This window comes from Emydura macquarii, unplaced genomic scaffold (assembly GCF_026122565.2).
Source record: "Emydura macquarii macquarii isolate MOO-44397 ecotype Brisbane River unplaced genomic scaffold, CSIRO-AGI_Emac_v2 contig_2457, whole genome shotgun sequence".
Taxonomy (NCBI): domain Eukaryota; kingdom Metazoa; phylum Chordata; order Testudines; family Chelidae; genus Emydura; species Emydura macquarii.
The window spans coordinates 56,184-71,078 of NW_027132594.1; the positions used below are offsets into that span (position 1 = coordinate 56,184).

The 14,895-nt window shown below is 38.3% G+C and overlaps 1 protein-coding gene across 1 annotated transcript in view; it reads right to left on the minus strand.

The window, feature by feature from the left end:
• Positions 1–14,895, minus strand: part of LTBP1 (latent transforming growth factor beta binding protein 1) — a gene marked incomplete at its 3' end in the record, with an annotated part of 277,622 nt that overhangs the window by 48,093 nt on the left and 214,634 nt on the right. The window contains exons 16-18 of the mRNA XM_067562644.1: positions 14,423–14,548; positions 8,245–8,364; positions 1,854–1,976 (exon numbers count right to left, since the gene is read on the minus strand). Coding sequence (XP_067418745.1) covers positions 1,854–1,976; positions 8,245–8,364; positions 14,423–14,548 — 369 coding nt within the window. The remainder of the gene's footprint in view (positions 1–1,853; positions 1,977–8,244; positions 8,365–14,422; positions 14,549–14,895) is intronic.

Below are 14,895 nucleotides of genomic sequence, written 5' to 3' on the forward strand. Positions count from 1 at the left end.
CCATTCTTCTGAAAATGGCTGTTTTTAAGTAGATGGTGTCCACATCCCAGTCAAACAGAACTCAAAAGTCAAACGAAAATCATTCTTCTTTTGGTTTGGTTTATTAACAGATAGGTAAGTTCAAAATACTATTAGATGAAACCCCATCTTAAGCCTTCTGCTCAGACTTGGCTGCGTTTAGGGTTCTCTCTCTCAATACCCATTTATCCTTCACGAACACACACACATGCTTTGCCTGAGGGCTTCTTCCACCTCCCACATAGCTGGCTGAGGTAACGAACCAGCTGGCCCAGTGAGTCAGCAAAACTCACAAAACCATTTCCAGCAGGATCACCACCTTCTAACAGGGTGTGATTTCCAGGCAAACACTGGCAAGCTGTTATACTGTCAAATTTTACATAAAGATTAGATTTTCTTATTTAACCAGTTGCTCTATATTAGAATTAATCCTGAACTACGATGTGTCAAATGTCTCTCTCTGCTACCACAGCCACTGCTAATCCCTCAGTGCTTATAGTGATCTCTTCAGTTCTCACAAACTTAAGCGGGGTCAACCCAGGTCAAGGTTTGGATTTGGGTAGGATACTCCAAATTGGAGAGGATCCTGCAGGAAGTGGGTTGTTGATTCAGAAGGCAGCACGTTTCTATGAGTCAGTACTGAGCCATCACCCCAGAGTGATATGTTACTGGAGCGGTGTGGTCTTTTAGGTCCTGTCTAAACTAGGCAATTTAAAAAAAAAACCCCAAAAAACGTGTAAGCTAACAAGTTTTAATTTGATGATGTTTAAAAATGTTTTATCACCTACTATTGGCATGCTTTAACATCTTTAAAAACATGTTAGCTGGCTGTGATCCACCCGGGGGGTGGGGGGATCAAAATCGGTTTTGATTAAACAAAGATATGCCCGCTTCATATCTGCCAACAGCCACGTGATGGGTATGGACAGGTGGATGTGGTGGATTCTCCATCACTTATAGTCTTTGAATCAAGACTGGATATCCTTCTGAACGATATGGTATAGCTCAAAAAGACATGATGGTCTCGATGCAGAAATTACCGGGTGAGGTTCTTTGGACTGTCTTATATAGGAGGTCAGACTAGATAAACATAATGGCCCCTTTTTTGCCTTAACATTTATGAAGCCCCATTGACTGCAAGTAAGTGTCTCCCAACATGACCATATTGCAGGATCCAGTCCTTATTTGAGAGGTCTGCATTTCACATCAACTTTCCATGTATGCATAGCTTAGTAAGTGTGCTTTTCCATACAAGGTTCTGAGGATGTAGCCTAGCTTTGCCTAAATACTCCTCTAAGCCCAGACCGTCTTGCCTCCTGAGCCACTCCTCCAAGCACCCATGATCTTCCCCTAAATTTTGTTTAAATTTGCCAGGAAATCTGAAATAAATTATCATTCATAAGTATTATTTGCATTACAGTAGAATCAAGAATCCCTATTTTGCTAGGTATTGTATAAATGTACAATAAAAATGATGATTGAGGAATTGATCCCCAGGTTACACCCTGCTTCCACAGCAAGTCCCAAAAATAATTTTAACTCAGCGACATGAGTTTATTTGTATCTGTTAGACTATTAGATTGATTATCTTAGATTTCATAACGTGTTTTATAATTTATGTCACAAAGCATGCAACGTGCACAACAAGGCTAAATTAGCACAGAAACCTTAGCTCTTGCATTTTCTGACTTGTTTAAGTTTTAACTAAGCAGCCCTAATGCTGTACATTTTGTTGTTTTTGCCTTAATAGTTATTTTGTAAGGCATTTGGGATCCCACTAGATGAAAAATGTTAGTCATCAGGTATATTATTCCGAGTTTTAGCCATATTCTTACCTTCACACTGATCCCCTGCGGTAGATAGTTTGTAACCTTGGCTACAAATGCATCTGAAAGATCCCTTGATGTTTTCACAATGTCCATTTGTACAAAGATTGCCATGCTGACATTCATCTATATCTGTGAATACAAAGAAAGCATGACTATATAATAATGCATTAGTTCTTGTCTAAGTGGGCTTTCAACAGAGTTTGTGAATGGTATTTAAATTCTGTTTGAACATGGTTTCAATTAAACTGGGTTCTGACATGATTTGGCCAGCCATTGTGGACAGACTAAAGTTTGTCCAAATCATATTTAAAAAAACTAATTTTTTTTGTTTGTTAGTTAAAAACATAGATCTAAAATCAATTGATCCCTGAACTGTATTCTAGCCTAGTCTGGTAAACAGTTTTAAAGCACGTTTTTTCCATGAATTAGCTATGTCCACTTTATCCTTATCTATACTGGTCTTTTTTCCCCTTAATTTGATTGTTGCTAACACTAGTGCAGCTTGAGTGTAGAGCAGGTGTCACCAGGTGCTGGAATTTTTACTCCTGCATCCCACAGATTTACGCCTAATAAGGTTAGACAAGACTGTGGTGAAAATGCTAGCAGTTGCCAGTGCCTTGCAAACACTAGCATTCCCCCCACTGCTATTGTAGGAAACATTCAGGGGAAAAGAGACCATTCAGCTGTGTTAGAAACTGTTTTGCTGACAGTTTATATTTAATACTTAATCTGGTTGGAGTTCCCCCTTAGTCTGAAATACTCCTAGTTTATTGACCTGCATGATACACTGCAAAACCCCTTTGTCTTCCACAGATTTGAAGGAATGGGAAGATTCTGGTGGGAGAGCATAAAGTTCTTAAATAGTTTATCTGATTCTGAGTTTGTGTTGGTTGTCACAGCCAAGTTAATTAATGGTTGGTGGAAGTGGGGGTTATAAGAGTGCTCTATTTCAAAACTGTAGGTTTTCATAATAGAAGGTTTAATAACTGTGAGTTCGTACATCCCTATGAACGTTTTACATATAAACACAGTCACATTTAGGGATGGGATTTTCAAAATGGCCTAAATGGGACTTAGGTGCCTCACTCACTTAGGCTTCATTGAAAGCCCTAGCCTGCATGGACAACAAGTTATAACATTAATGATTTAAAATAAAAGCTTTGAAAGGGGACTAAGAGCTCCTGCATCAGAGTATAAGCCAAACTCTATCTACTTGGGGTTACTTTCCCTCAGAAAGTTATTCCATAGCTACATGCTTAAGGTATTCTTGCACCTTCCTGTGAAGCAACTATTATTGGCCAATGTTGGAGATAGGATACTGGACTAGACGGACCACCGTTTTGAGCTAGTATGACAATTGCTATGTTCCTATTTAAGAATTATCAAAGAACACCTGGAGAAAAGGATAGGTGCTCCTTTTTAATGGAGGTGTGCATAAACCAACACAAACAAACAAATAAAAGCTTCATGAGTAAACCAAGCCAAAAGTAAGTGCTGTCTTTTACACAGTTGTCGCTTTCATTGAAGAAGATTGTTTTTGTATTTATTTTGATTAGTGGAAATTTTGTGGGAGTTAATTGCGAGCAGGTGTTTTGAAGGGCTGCACATTTGCTTGGAAGGGGTGCATTTTTCCAGTTTCAGTGACGCAAAAAAAGTTTCAAACCTTATTAATCTTTACATGATACAAGTCACATTTTCCCATGTATTATGTCTTTTGCCAGCAAAAGAACTCACAGAAAGCGACAGTGTCAAGGAGTCTTATTTGGGGCACCTGAGTTCTTTAGGCTTCAGGCTTCTTTTGTTGTATGAACTTATTTCAATTTTATCCTGGAAAACAACTGAGAACCCTTAGTTTGGTAAAAATCTACCCCTATTAATTAATTGTGAGAACTATAATGTTTTATTATTTGTATTTCCCTCATAACTATTTATCCTTCATGGCTCATTTGTATACCTTTATGCTGTGCAATCTAGCATACAAAAATGCAAATCTATAATTTACAAGTACAATGATCATGATTGCATGCTTATGTTCACACAGTTTTGTTCCCACGGTTCTAAAAAACGGAGCCTATATACCTTCACATGACTATCAATACAACATATTACTGTACATCTAGTCAGCACAGTGAAGTGGCATCTCCCAAACCAATGCCAACGTACTTCTACAGATCATCAAAGGTTTTTTGTAGGCAAAGCTGCTGTGGCCATATCCTACCATGGAGGCTTCAAGAGGGAAGATGGTTCAGACCTGCTATGATGGCTCTCCACCATCTAGGGATTATTCTGGGCAGTTCCATGGAATGTATGGCTTCCCTGCACCAGTGGAACAATACAATGGGGACATAGCATGATGGAGAATTGGGCTCAATGTCTCCAACTCAGACTGAATCTTCAAATGGAAATACTTGCAAGAGGCTCTGGGGGAGGTGCACTTCAAACCTCCTGCAGATGCCCATGGCTTCTCCTTCCCTCTTTGAACCATGTAATAATCATGCTGCATCAGCTTCATTTAAGACAGCAAGAGGGCCAAAACTTATCCTATTCCCAAGATGTGGAGTGGAATTGGGGGGCTGAATTTTTAAACGTTTGTTAATAACCAACCTGTCCTGGTGACAATTTTTGAAGAAATATTTGACACAACAGGTAGAAACAACACTGCCAAAAATAGTATCATACAACTAAAAAGAAATGTAGAACACATGATGAATATATTGAGGCCTACTTGCATTCCACAGGACAAACTGGATAATGATAGCTAGAGATAGATATTGTATTGCTGATGCTGTTGAAATCTTGAAGGAACACCAGGAAACACTGCATAAAGAGATAACTAAGGACAACTTTAAATTGCAGGCAGTGGAATAACAGATGGAGCAAGCATTTAGTCCACTCTGTTATATATATCTCACCATATTCTCAATCCAAATGGCCAAATTAGGTGTCTAAATACAAATGATAGGGATGGCACTATGACTTGAGCATCTGCTATTCATCCATCAATCCTGCCCACTATAACACATTTCAGGGAAGGAGGAGACCCATTGAAATAAAAAAAATTTGCTGTGGGAATCATTAGTAAAGTGAACAACTGTACCAGTGAGAATTGCTGGCTATGTAGGTGTAGAATTCACAGCAGTGATAAACTAGCTTTTCTCCTTCTGTAGCCTCTAGTGTAGAAAGTGTAAAAAGAACATTTTCTAGATCTGGATTAATTTATTCTAAGTTAGAAAACTCATTTGGTGTAAAGAAAGCAGGAAAATCAATGGGCAAAATTTAGGTGGCATACGAACCTACAATATTCGAGAACATTTCTCAGTGCATCTTATCTCATTTATTCAGTCATTTTACTGAAACTTCCTTCAACTTTACTTACAAACTGTTGATTTTTATTATACATCACAGCAGCAATTTTGATTTCAATATACAATAGTTTTTTTAAAAGTGTCAACATAAAGTTTAAAATTGGTGATTAGAATCAAGCTTTTTTTTAAAATTAACGATTGATTCAAGCAGCATTTATTTAAATCAATCCACCCAGTCTCCAGGACTGATTATAGCAATTCCCAAACCTTGTATCAGTGAGACAAGGTGGGTGCTATAATATCTTTTATTGGAACAACTTCTGTTGATGAAAGAAACCAGCTTTCGAGATTACACAGGGTATCTCTAGACACCAGAAGCTTGTCTGTGCCAGCTGACTCAAGCTTGCGGGACTCAGGCTAGGCTGCAGCCAGAGCTCTGCAACCCTCCCACTGTGCAAGGTCCTACAGCCCGGGCTCCAGCCTGAGCCCAAATGTCTACACCACAATTAAACAGCCCTTTAGCCTGAGACCCACAAACCTGAGTCAGCCGGCAGGTGTCAGCTGCAGGTTTTTAACTGAAGTGTATACATATCTACAGAGCTCTTCTGCAGGTCTGGGAAAGGTACCCAGAGATACAAGATGAAAAAGATTTGGAGTTAACCCATGTTACAAGAGACCATTCAAGGTGAAGTGAGCACCTCTACAGTCTCTACAGTCATAGGACAAAGGAGGGTAAGTAGGTTACAGATTGTTGGAAATAAGCCAGAAATTCAGTGTCTTTAGTAAGTCCATAATTTTTAGTATTTAGCAGAGGTATGAATTTAAGTTCCCAGGCTCGTCTTTTGAAGCTGTTGTGCAGATTTCTTTTGAGGATGAGGACTGAGAGGTGATTTTCAATCTCAGCCTATACATTTCTGATTTTGATGTCCTTACCTCACACAATTCCTAATACAGTATACATGCAAACCTACCTAAATTTAAAGTGAAATGATATGCTTGCCTTTCATAAAAAAGGGAGGATATAATTTGTACTGTTAAAGAGCAGTGGGACTTGGAATTTGTTTCCTAAGGGATCACTTAAAAGGAGTGGAGGAATGGGGAGCAAGAATAGGGACAAGAACTACAGAAGGCTGACTTGCAGAGGAAAATTACAGAATGACTACTGGCACGAAGGTTCAGCAAGAATCTGACCAACAAACTGAGTACAGAAGCAAGGGATTCTCAAGTCTGTCTATAAATGCCTTCACAGATAGAGTAAGATGGATATTTGTCACATCATTTAAAAGGCACCATATTGCAAAGCTATAGAGTTGAATTAAGAAGGAAAAATCTGTCCCCATTAGGTCTAATTCATGTGGATAATTTTGAATGGAATTCGAGACCAGGATAAGCAGAAAATGAAGACTGATCATATCACAAAATGTATGGGAGAATTGCCTTGGTTATATGCGGTTTAGAATTTTACATGAAACAGAAGAAAAGGAAAGAGTATTTTGCATGCATTTAATAAAAGATTATATATGACATCAGTAACTCAAAACTGAGATTTATTGCTTGGAGCAAGAAGTTAAGTTTGTGACTCTGGGCTGAGTAATGCAGTGATTTAACATCTCCGCTTGCGCTTGTAATAATCTGCCTGGCAAAAATGAAACAAATGTAAGTGATGTAATTCTGGGACTGCTCTAGAATATTGGTCTTTTGAACTGGGTTATCTCTGAAAAGCTATTTTTGTAGAGGTATAAAAATCCATCCTGATGTTAGAAAATCTGCACTCTTCCTAGACCAGTGGTTCTCAACCATGGGCATGCATACCCCTGGGGTATGCACAGGTCTTTCAGGGGGTACAACAACTCATCTAGATATTTGCCTACTTTTACAACAGGCTAATAAAAACCACTAGCAAAGTCAGTACAAACTAAAATTTCAGACAGACAACAGCTTGTTTATACTGCTGTATATATGATACACTGAAATATTAATACACTTAATATTCCAATTGATTTATTTTATAATGATATGGTAAAAATGAAAAAGTAAGCAATTTTTTAGTAACAGTGTGCTGTGACACTTTTGTATTTTTATGTCTGATTTTGTAAGTAAAAGTTTTTAAGTGAGGTGAAACTTGGGGGTATGCATATGAATCACACTCTTGAAAGGGGTACAGTAGTCTGGAAAAATTGAGAGACACTGTCCTAGACCATCTTTGAAACTGTATATTCAACAGTACTATAAACTCATAAAAAAGGAATAAACAAAATAAAGGCAAAATTATACTACCCAAATAATAAATGGACATCTTGTGTTGTAGAAAGAGTCCGTAAATTATTGCACAAAGTAGTGTGTGTATACACACACACACACACACACACACACACACACACACACACAAATCACTTCCCTCACAACTGAAATGCAATCAATGCTTCAATTAATCCAGCAGGTGGTACTCTCAGCTCCAGAAGACTTGTAGCACTGTACATTATTACACAACACTTCTGATTGCCCTTTGCTGTCAGTTTCAGAAATAGATGTCAAATGTCATTGTCAAAAGGAAGAAAAACAACTGGGGAAAAATAGTAACATGGAGAAATAGGGAGTGCGAAAAAACTGTCATAAAACCTGAGCAAAAAGTATCCTTAAGGATAATTGAATTGAATTGTTATGAAACTGTTAGAGGTGTGTTGAATGGCTTGCTGGAAATACTAATAATTAAGAGACATTGTCAGTGTACTTTGTGAGCCAGTATCTGAATTTTCTTAAACAACACACTATTCACACTGAAGTATTATATCTCAAGTTTTTCCACTTGCTTACTAACCTTAATAATAGCAATCTAGCATATCACTAGTTTGAACATCTCTTAAAATTCCATATTTTCATACTTCCAAAATTCCACTTTCACATTTCACGATACTTACAAAACCTTGTCTGACTCCCTCTGCCTCCAAGACCAGGAATCATTTTGAAATCTTAGTACCTCCAGTTTCTATTTCAGTAACAAAAGGAGGCCTTTTGGCAGGTTTACATTAACGCCACACTATCTCAGAACACAAATGTAACAATATTTGGGATACAAACATTATAGAACATACCATGGCACTGTCCATTCCAGCCTCTGAATCCCTCTGTGCAAGGAACGCATTGGTAAGAGCCAGGAGCATTAATGCATTGTTCATCTGCACAAATATTTTGGGTCAGGCATTCGTCGATATCTTTAAAAACAAGAAAATCTAGGTCAGAATCATAACAGGTCATTGAAGAATAAACTTGTACGTTTATTGTAACTGCATTCATAGCATAAAATTAATACGTAATATATTAAGTTGTGTGTTGTGGGCCAGATTTTCAGCTGGCGTATATTAGGACAGCTCTACTGAAATCAGTGGGCCAGATCCTTCTCAGCTGGTGTAAGTCAGCCCTATTCCATTGAAGTCAAAGGAGCCCTACAGATTTACACCAGCTGCCGATAAGATCTTTTATATATAATTTGATTAAAGATACAAGGGTAATCACTTCTAGCTTTACTATTAAATTATTGAGTTGCTGATAGTGGTTCCATAGTGAAGGACATATCAAGCTTTTGGCTTTGATGGGACCTTACTACCTCTGTGTAACTCAACACATTTACCATTTAATAAACTAAACATGGGAAATGCTCCTTGAGGTGACCCTGAATTTCTGAGGGCATTGTGAGCACTAAAAATGTTCCTGGGGTAAGATATAAACTTTCAAAAACCCTTTCTTAAGATAAATTTGGGTGAATCTCATATTTTTTCAGCACCCCTGACTAACTAATTCCAGCCACTCTTAGGAGCTTGTGGAGGCTTATCTCACTGGCACTGCACATCTCACTGTACCCCTAGCTTCCCTAGCTAAAGTGAGCTTTGTTGAGAGTTTGAGGAGGAGGCATGGAGGTGGGAAACTGAGGCTCTCCAGGCCCTTTTAAATGCTGAATAATAGGGCAGATAAGTTGTGGTAGGACTATGAACACGGGCTGTGTGAGTGGCAATCAAAGGCATGGGTGGGTAATGGAAGTTGATGGAGGGCTATTGTGTTTAAGAGGGTTTGCGTGACCGGACAATCCCATAAGGCTGCATAAAAGGTTCTGGCAACGTATAGGGTAGGTTACTGCATCAACAAAAATTCCACTCTGATTGTCTCTCTCAGCCACGCCACAGCAGGGAGCTTATATCTAAATCTCAGAGCTGTCATTGACAGGCTCTGCAGCTCCACAAATAATTCCCTTCCACATATAAAAAAACCCACACCACCCACAATACACACACTTTTACGTACAAAAAACTAAAGTAACAAAACGTTAAGGTTGCAAAGTCAAGAACTCAAAAGTTCGGAAATGTCAAAATAAAGGTTGCCTGTGCCACCTTAATTCCACTCCCTTGTGCATATGCATGATGATACTAGTCTAATTACATGATCATATGCTTTTTTCCCCCCTATAGGATCCCTGAGTGATCCAATGCACAGGATTCATTCCATCTCCCCAGCTCCTGGTCCCTCCATCCCCAATGTCCCAATCTACTCCCCATACCACACCCTGCCCAGCTCTTGTCCCCACTATATTCAAGACAAGCTGTTTCTTACTCTGTGGTGCCTGGCCATAAGCAGGGAGAGCACTGAAAGCACAAAGGAGACAGTTTTCCTGCTCTCAGTTTTGGTGCCTAGTGCCACAGTGGTTCCCAGAAGCCTGGAGAAGCAACTGCAGGAAAAGTACTGCTCTGCCCCTACCTCCCCCTAAGTTGGAACATTATCAATGCATATGAATCTTCAGAGAATTTAGCAGCCAAATTCTAATAATTCTCTACTGAGCATGTGCAAATGGCAATTTTTCAAAGACTCAGAACTTGGCCAAATTCGTTTTTCATGAGAACAGCAAAAGGCACATCACAGACACAAAGACCACTCCCTTGCCAAATTTCAAGCCTTTGCTCCAAAATGTGGAGGCACAAGAACTTCTGAATGAAATGGCTGTAAGACTTTTTTTTTAAATTTATGTAAAAAAATATTTTCCCCTAAACTTGTTTTCAGAAACAGCTGGACTATTTTTGTGAAAGTCAGAATTAAGGTGTGGTGTTATAGAGTGAGTAAATTGCAAATATAGTGTGTAATGTGTGTGTGTGTGTGGGAGGGAGGGTTGTGTAGGAGGTAGAAGGGAGTTATTTGTGGAGCTGCAAAATCTGTCAGAATGGTAAATGTCATGTGTGGGTGTAATGATGTGGCGAAAATGGTTCCCTTAACATGTCATTTCCTTGGTTTGGAGGATTAGCAGGGGAGGTTTTTCCCATAAGCAAACGTAACTAGTTTGTGGGAATTATATACAAAGGCAAGCCATTGTCCAAAATTTTGGATAATAAGGAAGCTGATGCAGTGGAGTGAATGTTTTGAAATAATTAGTAGTACAATAGAAAATAATGTCTCCTACTGGAAAGTGTCTAAACACATTGTAAAAGGATGACAGATAGAAGAAATGATGATGGGCTTGATTTTGCAAAGTCCTGAGCAAGGTACTCATATCTTCAACTCCCACTGAAGTCAATGAGCATTGAGGGTGCTCAATACTTTGAATTCAAAAGCAGTTTCAACTCCCCCTGCCTGTGATAAACTTAAACTCAAAGTGATGTATCAAAAGATAAAATAATGAAAAAATTAATCATAAGTTAAGACATTTTATTTTCAGAACCATGCAAGGATTCTAATACTCTTATTTTTCCCCATCTTTGGCACACAATATAAATAAATCCAACTACGATTCTCTCATCTGCCCCTCCCCACAAAAAACACCCAAAAGACTATGCCAGGACCAACCCCGAGCTAGATTTAAAAAAAAAAAAAAAAACTCTGGCCAATGAGGCTGAGGAGCCTGCGAGACAAGCTCACACTTCCAGGTTTTCAACATCCCAATCCCAATACATGAATTTAATTGGAATGACTATCCAAGAGAAGTAATTGTTTGGTATCCACTGGTAAAGGCACTACAGATTAACAAACTGTCTCTCCACTCAGCTTGTGTTTGGATTTGATTTATAATCAAGCCTGAGCTTGTTCTCTGAAGCACAAGGCCAAACAAAACAAACACGTTTTGCAAGTGTTTCTACTTGGACCCAACTACAAATACTGCCCTACAATCAGTATTTTCTCAAAATTAATCTAACAAACACAGTTCTGTTTTGCCTTTATTGCTCAGCCACTGTAGCAATATCATGAAAATATTTAAATTTGAATTTAAAAATCTCAAATGACAATCTCAATTTGGAATCTTTTTATTGTCAGCCCAAAAAAACCCAAAACAAAATTAAAAAGGTTTTTTTTATATGCTACTCCTGAGCAATCCTGATTTATTTATATTCCCACTTCATAATTTCTGCTGAATAATGGTGAAAATCTTCATGACCTACATTCTTAAAAGTGCATGCAAAAAGTACAATTAATCTTATTTGTATGTATGCAACTGCTTGACTTGTGCACCCATACTGGTTGTTGGATGGGAGTCCTTTTGAAAATCGGGACTAATGTGTCTTATGCCAGGATAAACTAGCCTAGGACAGCCTGTCCCACAGCAGGTGATGAGGATCATTTCAAACAAATATAAAAACAATGAAAAATACTTTGAACTGTCTTCTAAAAAAACATTTTAAAGTCATCCTAAGTCACTCAAAAGAATGTGTGGTGCTGGATCGCTACCAGTATTCATTCAGACAAAGCAATCATGATGCTACAGAATATATGGTATTTTGTGTCTGACTGCTTAATTATCACAGAAGTATGTTAATAATTTTCTTCTATGCTGAGTAATTTAGATCAGAGTACAAATGAGGATTTATTTAAAATGGAATAATTGACTGTGGTTTTAATTCACTGACTATTAAATCAATGTTGAAAAGGTTAAGAAAAAAAAATCCCACAAAACACACACCAGAGAAAAATTCCTGCCAAAAAGCAACAGATTCAAGGTTTTTAGGTCAGATGTGCTGGGACTTCTCTCTCATTCAATGAAATGACCGTGTCAGGCATATTCCCAAACAGCAAATGTATCCCTTTGTTCAATTTTTGTTGTTACACAAATGTAAAACATCAAAAGATGAGCCTTATTATGGATAGCATTTTATAAATACATAGCATTTGAAGAGATTAAAATAAAGTGTTAGAGAGACTCCAGGCTGGCAAAAGTTCAATTATTGCCCAAATTATCATCCATCACAGAATTGCAAAAAAAGAGCTATACTTTTGTTCTTGTATTTATTCTTCCACAATGGGGATGAGTTATTTAATATTTTCATCAAATATCCAGAAGTTAAACATAACCATGATCAAATTTGCCATATGAAAATTAGAGGTGTATGAAATTCACAGAAAGACAGATTTAAAGTTAACTGGAGAAATTAGAAACACTGATCTGGAAACAAAAGGAGAAGATTCAATACCAGTATACTGCTATTAACTTGTCATTGGTTTGGCTTGCTTAATTTCACTGCCATATTTCTACTATTGTAAAGTCAAAACTCTCCTTCACATTGGCCTCTCCTGTTCATTTGGCGTCCACTGTCACAATATTCACATCTATGTGAGCCAATGGGTATATATGTGGGCCTTCCCCACAAATGTGAAGTCTCAAACCTTCAACAAAATCTGAGAAGTTGGGAACGTCGAAAAACCAAAAGGTGCACATAAACTTAAATTCATCAGAAAATAACCAACATACATAACATATGCATTTCCCCTCCACCCCCATACTTATTTCTATGTTTTCAAGATAGAAAAGGTGTAGAAAATTACAAAAGAAAATGTTAATGTTCAACTTAAACCCTCTTCTTAACATATACAGGATATTACTCTCCAGTGTATTAGAAACATTGTGGGACAGATCTTGCTTTCATTTGCACTACTGTAAATCCAGAAAAATTATTTCCCATATCCTCAAAGGTATTTAGGTGCCTAACTCCCATTGACTTCAATAGGAATTAGGCACCTAAATACTTTTGAGGACCTGATCCTATGTTCCTTGGAGTTCTCCATATTATACTCTGACAGGGTGGTCTGCCCCTTTAAGGGCCAGATTGCAGCCAGCCCTGTTCTGGAAAGGAGCCCAGCAGGCAGGTGCTGGCAATTATCTGATCCAGTTGGGCAGTGTCAGATGATTGGGTCTGATGACTACCAGCTTGGTGATATAGATGTGGGCCCCAGCTCCATGAGAGACTAGTTCCAGAAACGTGTGGGAGAATACTCTCTTATAACTGCAGAAGAGGACTGTGGAGGATGAGAGACCCTGCAGACTCCCCTCCATCCCCCCACAGCTGGCTGAAGGTTCTGACCACCAAATGGCTGGAGACCAAGGGGGGAGAAGGGGCACACAGTCTTCTGTTGGGAACAGAACTAGTATTTTATGCTGTCAAGCCACATTTCCTATTTTGTGTTAGACAATAAACAGAGCCCCGAGGCAAGGGCTATGAGTTGGTCTGGGTGTGGTTGGTTATTTTTTCCCAGGCTGGTGATCAAATCCACTAGCCTACACATACTTTGTTGGGAGATGGTCAGAGAAGGTCAGATTCACAACTACGTGGAGTCACCTGCTATTTTTGTATGCAAAGGGAAGAAAGAAGAGGACACATGGGCTGTGGGTGCAACTGAAGCCTCAGGGAGATGTGGAGAGAAGAATGATATAAATGTTACATGAATAGTGTGTTCATAATATGGGGCTTAAAGATGGCAAGAAGGGACAGTTGAGTAATGCCAAGGAAAACTGTGGAAAAGCATATTGTCCCGCCAAATTTGGAGAAGTTGAGAGATATGGAGCTGTTTTGTAACTTTTTTTTTAAATATCTCATCCTGTAGCCAATCAGTTAGAGGGGAAAAATCCAGAGTGAAACCCGACTTCATACCTGCAAAAAGCAACAACTCTTAAAATAAATAACTGTCAATACTCAGTGTGGTTAATCATGTCTCTTGTAGCTATACACACAAGTATATATTTGTAGAAACACCATGGAGTAGGGCTTGCGTTTTTTTACCCTCTTCCTGAAAAATATGTCATGAAGAAAATGTTATATTGATCTCTTAGGCCCCATCCTCAAAGGTATTTAGGCACCAAACTCCCATTGATTTCAAGATACTGGGCTTTTAAGGTCTGATTCAATGCTCACTGAAGCCAAGGGGAGTGTTTTCAATTACTTCCATGAGCTTTGGCTCAGGCTCTTAATGATTAGTTTTTAAATTATTTATTATCATTATCATTTTAATAAAGAAGGCAGTGGTTACCAATGCATTCTGTTCCTTCTTCATTGGCCATAAATCCTGCATGGCAAATGCACAGGAAACTCCCTTCTGTATTTTCACAGTGTCCAAGGGAACATAGATGGGGTGTCTGAGCACACTCATTGATATCTGTTTAAGAAATAAAAATATAAGGATATTGAAAAATGTAACATAATTGGTCTTGACTCTTTTCCCCACTCCACCCAACTTATACATGCCTTTGAAAAGACAGGCCTTGTAATGCGTCTAGCTGTTTGAAAACCTAGAGCCACAGGAAGAATATAACAAATAGTTGTAGATGGAAAATTCATGCCTACTGGCTTGAGTTATATGAGTACTGAAATTGCTTGAAGAAAAAGTAGTGGACATTAGCCAAATCTTTAAAATTTCCATTTGCAACTAATTAAAGCTACAACAGTATTTTTGGTACTCCCTATGTTAAGCATTGGCATTGCTACAAGCATAGAACACACTAT